Source organism: Lytechinus pictus, chromosome 19 (genome assembly GCF_037042905.1).
Source record: "Lytechinus pictus isolate F3 Inbred chromosome 19, Lp3.0, whole genome shotgun sequence".
NCBI lineage: Eukaryota > Metazoa > Echinodermata > Echinoidea > Temnopleuroida > Toxopneustidae > Lytechinus > Lytechinus pictus.
Genome location: NC_087263.1, coordinates 7,289,750 through 7,300,584, shown reverse-complemented (window position 1 = coordinate 7,300,584; position 10,835 = coordinate 7,289,750). Strand labels below are relative to the sequence as shown.

Genomic DNA, 10,835 nt, shown 5'->3' with positions numbered 1-10,835 from the left:
CAAACAATTTCACGGGAGGTTTTTAAGTAGGAATCTGAAATGGCACCCACATAATCCTGATATATTCTTTTTTCGTGTGAAATGGTTCAAAGTAGATAAAAGACACATTATAGGAGGTTTATAGGATAATCATTCCTCGAAATTTTTGCATTTACATTAGAAACGTTTATAATTTATTTCCGTGGATTTCCGTGTGAATTCTATCATCATCATTTTGTCATATGTCTAAGCTTTAATTCGATACCAAATTTAGCTGCCCGTTTTTGCCCGTTATCATGTTAGAGCCGATTTTACTTGGCACAACACCCCCAAAACCTGTTCAAAACGGTCATTTTTATACCGCGCAGTCATCGAAGCGCACCGTGTGGGGTGTACATTGCCGTTCATTTTTGCACGGCGAGGACGATTCCCCTTCCATTCCATGAAAAAGACATGAATTCCGGGCATAATGCAAACAAAATAAAGGTTGATAACACTTATAGGGGCTACGTACCCGCCCCTCTTCCAGAGATAAAATTTACTTGTAGAATAATTTCAGCCAAAAAACCCTTCTCACAGTAAAACATTCGTGGTCAGGCGCGGATCCAGGAGGGGGCCGAGCCGGCCCCGGCCCCCCCTATTTTTTGACAACCTGCAGAAAAAGTGTACACTTTAACTTGATAGAAACTACGAAAAACAGAAAGAAAAGTAGGAAAGAGGTATTATACCCATGATGTGTCATTTACAGCCTCGTAACGGCCGGCCCGACCCCGAAAGGAAACAAGAAAAAGGTGAGGGGAAGAATTGGAAAATAGACTTTATATAAAAAAATTCACTCGCGCTTCGCGCTCGCATTGCCTGTGTAATGAATCCTATTCAAGAGGATTAAATGACACTTAATATATCCAGTTCTGGAATCAATTTGCACACAATATTTTAGCTCGCACATCAAGCTTTCATTATTTGTTTGATTTACACAAATTGTTATATCAAAATTTTCAGCTCGCGCTGCGCGCTCGCATTGTTTAATTTGTGAGATACCTATCATCTTTGGAAATTCTTTCCAAAATTTGTCAAAATGCTCCTTTATCATGTGAGTATATCAAAAAAATTAAGCTCGTGCTTCGCGCTCGCATTTAATTGTTTGAGACACACAGCTTGTTCTTTATTTAAATAAAAACGCGCTTAGACTGTCCAGTTTTCAGGTCGGAATATCAAAAATTTTGAGCTCGCGCTTCGCACTCTCATTATTTAATTGGTGATACTTGTATCCTCCTCATTAATCACTAATAACAGTCCTAATTGAGTCCCTTTTCACGTTACTATAATAAAATTTCGGCTCGCGCTTCGCGCTCGCATTATTTAGTTGGATACTTATCTTTGTTCATGATTATAAAAAATGCTCAGAATCTTAAGTTCTAAGGACATAAAATATCAAAGAATTTTAGCTCGCACATTGCGCTCGCATTATATATTAAGACCACATGAGATACCTTATCTTGTTTATAACAATAAAAACTAACATATACTTAAAACTTCAGTCTATTGTTAGGACTAACCCTGAAAAACCAACAAAAAAATCAGATTAGGACTATAGCGGCCAATCGGGGAAAATGTTGATGAAAATTTTTTTCGGCCCCCCCTATTGGCGAAAGCTGGATCCGCCCCTGGTGGTGTTATATACTCTGCGTTTTACCCTGGAAGTCTACACCGCTTGATAAAGCACGGTTAATATTTTTCAGATTTTTAAGTATTTTTTTATCTAATGATCCTTTTGATGCCATATAATTATTTTCAGGATCTCATATACACTTGTTAGGCATGTGAGAAGCAAAACCAACATTCACTCTGGTCAATCTTAAACTAACATATAGTTTATATACTACTCATTGTTTAGCGTAATTTGTTTTTTTCACAGAAAGGTTTTAAGTAGCCAATCAAAATTTGGTAAAGTGACGTCATATCGGCTTTAAATTATGTTCAGTCGATTCTACGCGCAAATTTACCTTCAATCAACATGTTAAAGTGAAAATATAACACGGAATATAATTTTGGCGCACTTTCAACTCATTCTGGCCCACTATGCGACGCTTCCATATAGGTTATGGTCAATGAAGGAATGAAATGCTTCAATGGTCACAATAAAATATATTAAAGGAGAGTTGTCAGATCTGACAACTTGTCGGATGAAAAACGCATTCCAGCCCCCCCCCCCCCAAAAAAAAAAAAGCGGTTAAATGTATATTGGGAATAAATAAATTCTCAAAATAATGGAATTGATTTAAACCATTGTATTCATATCAGAATTTGAATTGTGAGAGAGGTAACTAGTCTTGCCGTACCATCGTAGTCATCATTGTTGAAAACACTGTTCATGACGTTCTGGTTTTCCTTTGGTGGATCCCTAACACACCTAATGGAAGAAATTATATCAATTATAATAGTAATAATATATTAAAAAAACAAAGCTTATCAGACGAATTGTGACAATTATTCAATTGTTCAAGTTTCATTTGTTTATCGTCCAGCTCAAATCGGACCCGAAACACGTAGTGTTGGGGCAAACCAAGTTTCTAAAGATTTTTTAGTCTTTCTTTACCCTCGCAAATTGGACCGTAACCACGTATTTTTCCTAGCGAAATATATACTTTTTTTCATTATTTCAGTGTTTTTGTCACATTTATTACGTTACTCTTGGAAAATAGGTCCTTTTACGGGTTTCTTTTGGTCACGCATGGTATCCACTCGTAAATGGCAGTGCCACCCCCCCCCGGGGTTGTACATTCATTTAAAATATACCACAAAATCACAATTACACGTTTGTTATTTGAAAAATATTAAAATGGCAATAGCAGGTGCATTACAGGAGATTTTAATCTGGTAGTATGATGACATATATTTTTTTTTCTCTCTCCTTATTACTACTGTATGTTCTACCATGTGAAATACTATTATTACCACAACCCCTACGGCTTTTTTCTTTCTGGAACTCTGTCTCTTCTAATAGGATTAATTGCAATGACGGTAAGTTGCCGCAAAAGTTGTAGTAATTATATTATATTATTAATAATAATAATAATAATAAATATTATTATCATTACTTTTTTTATATCATTTATTAATAAGTCCTTGATGTTTAACAACCATCTCGTCTATTTTCTACATGTTTAAAATGTTAATGTGCAGAAATGGTGATTATGGTACGAAAATCTTTCTAATCTAATCTTTCTGATCTTTTTTAGCGATCAAGATTTTGAAAGGAAATGAAGAGACGGATCAAATACCTTCTTTTAAAAAGTATAATCACAATATTGGCAATCAACAGAAGGATGACTATTCCACCTATAGCGCCACCAACGATAAGTCCAATGGCAGAAGAGCCACGAGTTGGTTCTATTAAATGAAAAGAGTGACAGTAGAATTAATACAATATTACAGACTATAACTTTACAGATTTGGGCGATATCCGACCACCACCCCCCCCCCATCCTCCAGGTGCCAACTAGCAAAAGGGAAATAGATAAGAAACACACAAAAGTAAATTTTTGCCTGATAAATCAATGAGTTTCAACTGATAACCTGAGAATGAATATTATTATTATTATTGGCGTCACATGTGCCTGGGAGGCGAAAAGCGAACTGAATCACTATGACTCTCCTCCCGATATACTTGATTGGGGGGAGTGCAGGTGGATCACTACTACTCTTATACAAATAGTGCAGTCGGTTCTTAACGTGCAAAGGTGGCGACTCTCCTCTACACGAGGCATCCATTTAACGTCCAATCCGAGGGACAGAGTGTTTTCCATTGTAACAAAGCCTGCATCTATGAAACATGGGAGAGACGTTTACACACAACGCACTGGCTTTAGTCATCCGCCCGGGTGGAGTCGAACCCACGATCTTTGGTTCGAAGGGCAGACGCGTTACCGACTGAGCCAACAACGCTCTCAATTACATTCTTGACACCCTAACTAGCCTTTTTTCGTCCAAGAAAATGCCCCTTTCCTTCAGATTATGCACCCATGATGGCATCCATTCAGAGGGGGAAAAAACATTTGGGCCTGCATTCATTAAACAGCCATTGAAGATAATTATGCCGTCTTTAGTACAGAACAATCGTCCTCTGAACGGTTTAAGCACAAACGTGACAAAACAGACTCATTTACCCATTGATTTCCTTGAGATACATATATTAGGATACCGTTAGTTTTAAAATGTAACATGTAGATGTGTAAGTCCACACCCATTTACCAGTTTAACAAGCTTACTTTTTTTCCTGGGTAAACAAAAAGAAATTTAATCTTATTTCAAGCACCTTACTCCAAGCATGAACCTATGCAACATTCATCGCTTAGACAATGAATTCACTAACGGCCAAATGACTGTTATTGTCATCTGAATAACATTATCTTCATACTTGTCTACTTTGGTCCTATGATCGTTACGGCGAGAAGGGCCTGAAACAATTCGTGAATGGAACTTTATATTTCACAGATTGTATGCACAGTTAATAAAACATAACTTAAATCATGGAAAATCGATGTGCAGTTCTTGTTTACCTTTGGTAATCTTAGTTCCATGTGTTTTATTTGGGAAAATGTCTGCATATATTAATATAGAGGCAAATTCGTCATTGATTGTTTACTATTTGAAATTCCATTTCATAAGTTTCTCCATAAAATTCCAGATATACGTGGCACATAACGTGTATAGATCGTGTATCTCTCAATGGTATTGAAGTCCTTACGTGCGTCAGTGGCGTAACAGGCGGGGGGCAGGGGGGGGGCAAGCTGCCCCCCCTGGCGGAGCTCACCGGGAAAAAAAAAAACGGGAAAAAGAAAAAAAAAGGGGGAGGGAAGGGAAAGGGAAGGGAAAGGGAAAGGAAATAAAAAAGGGGAAAGGGAAAGGAAAAGGGAAAAGAAAACTAAGAAAAAACATAAAAAAGGGAAAACGGAAAGATAACGGGAAAAGGAAGGAAAAAAGAACAAGTGAGAAAGAACAATTCGCCCCGATATACAAATACATTAGCAAGATTAGTAAGACAGGGAAATAAATCAAAGATGACAAAAAGGCAATCAAAAGCGGGAAATAAAGGCAGAATGGAATTAGCCAAAATTAGGAAAATAAAGAATAGGGACAAGATAACGTACACTACCGGGCTGCCGAGGATTGAGATAACGAGCGGGAAGAAAAATGGATGGTATATAGCATAATGTCGTATGAAAGTCTATCATAAACTTGCTAAATCTCCAAAGGCTCTGTCCAAGAGTCAAGACCCCGTGCAGTGGGGGCTCATCATCTGTAACCTTTAATGGGTTCTATAACGGGCCCCTATATGGACCCTTCCTGCATCAAGCTTTACGTTGAATCATTGGCGTACCGGGGGTGGTTCCACAGCCAAGGGGAAATTAAAGAAAATAAAGGAGGCTGCCAAATGAGATGAATGAAAAAAATATATGACATGATATTTGCTATAATGATGTAAAAATCTATCACATAATTAGAATTTCATTTTAACAGGCCATTTTTTTTCTTGCTCGCTGGCGACTTTTTACAAATTTTCCCACATTTGCTATGGTGTGCCCCTCACAATATTTGGATGATTACGATACACACTTGAATATGTGTTGTGTTAAAGCTATATAAATATACACGCAATTTGATTAAAATAAGTGGCCATCTGTAAGGTTTAAAATGGCTTTGATATCAAGAGGTTCCGGGGCTCTGCCCTGGACCCCACCCATAAAGCACTGTTATATGGATGAGTTTGGACCATGGCCCCCAAAAGTTCTACAACCAAACAACAAAAATTAGGAAAGAAAGGAAAGTGTATTATATTTTTCTGAATATCACGTTAAAATCTATCTTCATGTTAGATTATCATGAAAAGGTGATTTTTTTTATCTCGCTCGCTTCGCTCGCTCGGGACCTATATTAAGCTACTTCTTGCCAGAAGCGCCATACTCGGTCCCTCGAGCATATAGAGCTTCGCCCTGATGCTCACAATCATAACAAAAATCCTGTTCACCGTGGCGTACAAAAAAAAGAGAACAAAGGAAAGAGAGAGTAAAATATGATATCATCTTTTTAACATTATGTCAAAATCTATCACAAAATAGGATTTTTGCAATAAAAATGTCAAAAAATTTTGGTCGCTCGCTTCGCTCGCTCACTTATATATATATATATATATATTTGCCCGATACGCCATATCGCCCCCTCAAAATTTTTGCCTTATGACGCCATTGCCTGTTCCATGATATGACCGGGAAATTTTTGGCTCCTGCCCCCCCTGGCCACCGACCCCTGTTACGCCGCTGACGTGCGTCCGGATCGAATATCATATTTTTATCACAGAAATCGTCTCCTCAAATTTGCTGCTCCAAATATGAAGCATGTTGATTGGAAGGCACATGCTAAAACAGGGTATCAGCCAACAAAACTAAGATCGGGGAAACTGATCCGTCTTTAAGTGATCAAATACGTCGTGGTATAGTCATGGCAACTGTCACAACACCTGTATGTTCTTATTAAGATGCACATAATTCCAGGTGACGATAACTATCATTGGATCAAAGAAATGCTCGCGTTAATCATCCATCTCTTCATAGGTCCATGCTCTGACAACTCAATGAAGCAATAATTGTGCAATAAACCAATTGACTATCGGTCGACAACAGTAGTCCACACTGGTTTCGATTTTAAACATTCTAGCTAGGTTAACATGGTTATATCGATCAAAAGTTAATGTCTGTCATCTATCGCCACTGGGGCCTGTTGCTGAAATAGATGCGTTTAATCACAACTCAATCATTCGCAATTCCGGAATGCACACTTTTGATTCGTTGAAAATCATGTTGTGTTTGATTTACAGGAGTTTTGTTTGATTACAACTCTTTCTGCAACGGGCCCCTGATCCGTCTTTGGTATGAAGCAACAGATGCAAAGGGCAAGACGTACCAACATAGCTAGACTCACCTGAAAGTACCTCGAGAGTGGTCAAACTCAAAGCTGGTCCCGTTTCTCCTTCACCCTTAAGTCCCTCACGAACTGCTGAAATCCGAATTTCATACGACTGACCCTGATCTAGTCCCGTAATCTTGTGCATCAGCGGGCTTTCTACATTTCCCTGTCTCTTCTTCCGAGATGAAATATTGAGTGAGAGTTCATCATTGATCGTTTGTAGGCCCACTTCGCCGTTGTCATTTCTTTCCGTTGAAATTAGGTGAAATAAATATTTCAGTGATCCTCTTCTTTTCCTCGAAGACGAAGTCCCTGATGATTCAAATGGAACACCCGACGCTGTTACAAAGGTGCCTGAACTAACATAGACACTGTACCCGATGATAGGACCATCACCAACGTCGACGTCAGGGTTCCAGGAATCCCAAGCAATTACCACGTGGTTAGAGCCTAGATCTGCAATTCGAGGCTGATTTCTCAACACTGGCAGAACTGAAAATTGTACAAGAATGTTATATTATCATTAAATGTGTCCTCTCTATCGACTTACACAATCAAATTTTCTTCACACAGTTTTCTCTCCATGTCCCATAGTTTCATATTCTGAAACAAAATTAACAGATAAAGTGCAAGAGATATTTCTGAAAAAAACTTAATTGAAGGACATACCGAATGAACCAGTTGGTGGAAGGCTGACGTAAGCATATACAGCACCGGTCGTTGAATCACCAACATAACAATAGATGGTTTGAGTTTCAATGTCGTCGGAGAACAAGCTAAAGTTTGATTGTAATGAAAGCTGTTCGGCTGGAGTATCAGCCCCCTGCTCGTTTACCAAACTTTCGGTAGACAAGTCTCCTATACTTGCTCTGACTAAGAGGGCGTTTTCCGTTGAATCACGAGAAAATGTACAGAAAAAGATCGCGATTCCTGGGTTCGTCTTTTCTCTTATGACGGTAAAACGATCTTCAAAGAACAAAGAATGTCAACGTTTTTCGAATTACAGTAATATAGCAAGTCGACGCATTAAATGCAAAAATGTTTATTAGTTGATGATTTCCACTAATAAAATTTTTAGAGAATTTATCCTTAAAATAAAAGAAGTTCCTGCAGCAGAGTCTCGAGAACACCTGTAATCTTACCAGATTGCGTAATCTTACAGGAAATTGGTATTTGGAGTATGGAATCTTACAATTTTCCTTTAATAAAACACACTTTTCCCCTTTTAAACAGACCCGTTCTGTTAAATTGCAGAAAAAAATCTTCTTTTATGAATTTACAGAATGATTCTGTTGTTGCTTTTTGCAAAATCTTCTTTTTGTCTGTAAAATCACGGTTTTCTTTAACAGTGTAGATGTCAATGTTTTTTGTAGTGCAACGTATCCAACAGTACCATCCCATCTTTATCATATTCATATAAAACCATTCAGGATTCCAAGGCATTCGAATTACTGACATGATACAAGAAAACTATAAATGCAAAGCTAACCATGTGTCTCGGGGATAAAGCCTCTTTATTCTTCATAACGAAATAATGCGTTATTGTTCTAGAGCAATAACGCATTATTTCGTTCGTAGATCATGCAGGTCTATGCATCCATAAACTGTTGACCGAGAAATATTCTACTTTTTTTTAGGGGGGGGGGCAGTAAATAGGTATACAAGCGATTTCGTTACTAACCTATTTGACAATTGTCTCCCTTCCAACGAGGATGACATGATGAACACATCCCTGTCTCTAGGTCGCAATCTTCAAAACCACCAGCACAATGGCATGTTTTCGAACAAGAGTCAAAACATCCAGAAACTACAAGATGTAAATGATAAAGATCAACGAATTGAATATCATTTTTTGAAGATGCAAGCGTTTGAGAAAAGGAGGGAAAATAATATGATATCGTTTGTTTTCACGAGCTTGTAGTCCATTCTGGAAAAAGGGAGTTTTGGTGAAATGATACAAGTTTTTGCAACTTTTGATATTCTTTTATCTCAGTACGTGTTATAACACAGGAACCCCATTGCCCTGCGAGAGTACTTTGTGTTCATGAAAGCGTATTTGTATTGCAAAAGAAAAACATGGATGGTTGTGTCCTTTAAATGAAAAAAAACTTAAATTTTTAAAGATCATTTTGTACCAGTAAAAATGACTAAAAATTCACTTAAAAACCCTAATAAACTCTTTATTCTGCGTTTCTGAGCGAACGAGAATAAACATAATGTTTGAATATACAGTAAGCACAGTAGTTTGCCAACACTTGGAGAGGGACAATGTAAAGCTATTTGAAATTAACGAAAGTTCACTATCACTGGCACCACAAGACATATATAAAGTATGTACAAAGTCGTATACATCTATGCTAAATAGCCGGGCTTATGTTCGGTGATAAATATTTGGGACGCGTTTCGAAAATCCATGACGTGGTTCACGTCGAAATAACGCATCGATCATATTACTCTCCTCGGTTTAAAAAAAATAAATTATTTAACACTTTGATAAGTTCAAATCTGAATTTATACAAATAATTAGGCTGAAAGATCTTACAAGTGGAACAGCGGTCAGGTGTTTCTGGAGATTCAGCAACATATCCAATCTCACATTGTCCGTGTGTTGAAGTACAGAACCCTGAATCCATCTCACATTCTGACAATTCAGGACAGTTGCAGAACTCCGTGCAATTTATCCCTATGAATCCAGCAGGGCAGACATTTGGAACTATAAAATGATAGAATTCACAAAACTAGGTAAATGTAATGATGCTACAAAAAATATTAATGCCAACGAAGGGGGGGGGGGCAAGAATGTTGCCGTATTGCGTGCATATGGAAGGTACATGTATGATAGTATTATATGGATCGCAACGCGGCCCTGCCTCAGCTATTCTAGCTGACCAAAGAAAGAGAATTCACCCTTAAATGAGAGATTTTTTAAAGTCTTAATTGTTCTGCAATGTTTCATTAATTTTATATATTTTTTTCTTGTTTCCTTGATTTTGTACTTTAATCATGCAATAATTCTTGTAAATATTGTGATTTTCTTGATTTTTTTAATACGCCTAGCTTAGCCGGGTAATATAGGAGCGCCTTGAGCACCTAACAAGGTGGATATGTGCGCAATATAAATACCCTATATTATATTATTATAAGAAAAATATCAACGCCAACGTCGATCCCCATGCATGTCAGTGTTCTGTAAGTTCTAACTTTAAACGGATTGACATTGTTATTTTTGAATAACGCATAATACGATTGTCCTATTTATTATTTTATGTTTTTCTTGTTCTTAATTTTCTTCTATTATTTTCGAATTATATATTTCAAATATGATGAAGGTATGTAGACATACAAAAGTGTTGATTGATTTTGACTGTTGACTATTTCCTATGTTTTTGTGGAATATATAAATACACAAAAACCCTCACACAGACACCCACACACAACACACACATCCATATATATATATATATATATATATATATATATATATATATGGGTGTGTGTGTGTGTGAGGGTGTGTTAGGGTGGATGCGTGAGGGTGTGTGTGTGTGTGTATATATATATATATATATGTGCGTGTGTGTGAGGGAGGGTGTGTGTGTGTATCTATAATTATAATTTGAAATCTCCTAATTTTGATTTAATTGTTGTCTCAGTGTACACTTTCTTTTCAATTTCTAGAGTGTGAGAGAGATTAAGATAGATGGGGAGCCTATGTGTGTGCGCGCGTGAGGGTGGTGCATGTGTGTGCGTGAGGGCTAGGAGAACTATAGAATACCTTGACAATCTTCTCCTGACCATCTCCCTCACAGCCTCCTTCACATCTTCCAGTGAAAGCATCACATGGTATCCCTCCAGTGACAGTCTTGAAGGCAGTCAACAACAAACTGTGTGTG

The 10,835-nt window shown here is 37.5% G+C and overlaps 1 protein-coding gene across 1 annotated transcript in view; it reads right to left on the bottom strand.

Annotated features, from left to right (window-relative positions):
* LOC129282662 (uncharacterized) overlaps positions 1–10,835 on the bottom strand; it is a 28,564-nt gene that overhangs the window by 2,838 nt on the left and 14,891 nt on the right. Inside the window, exons 12-17 of the mRNA XM_064113693.1 lie at positions 9,488–9,658; positions 8,627–8,752; positions 7,615–7,911; positions 6,961–7,437; positions 3,264–3,372; positions 2,322–2,392 (exon numbers count right to left, since the gene is read on the bottom strand). Of these exons, the coding sequence (XP_063969763.1) occupies positions 2,322–2,392; positions 3,264–3,372; positions 6,961–7,437; positions 7,615–7,911; positions 8,627–8,752; positions 9,488–9,658 (1,251 nt within the window). The remainder of the gene's footprint in view (positions 1–2,321; positions 2,393–3,263; positions 3,373–6,960; positions 7,438–7,614; positions 7,912–8,626; positions 8,753–9,487; positions 9,659–10,835) is intronic.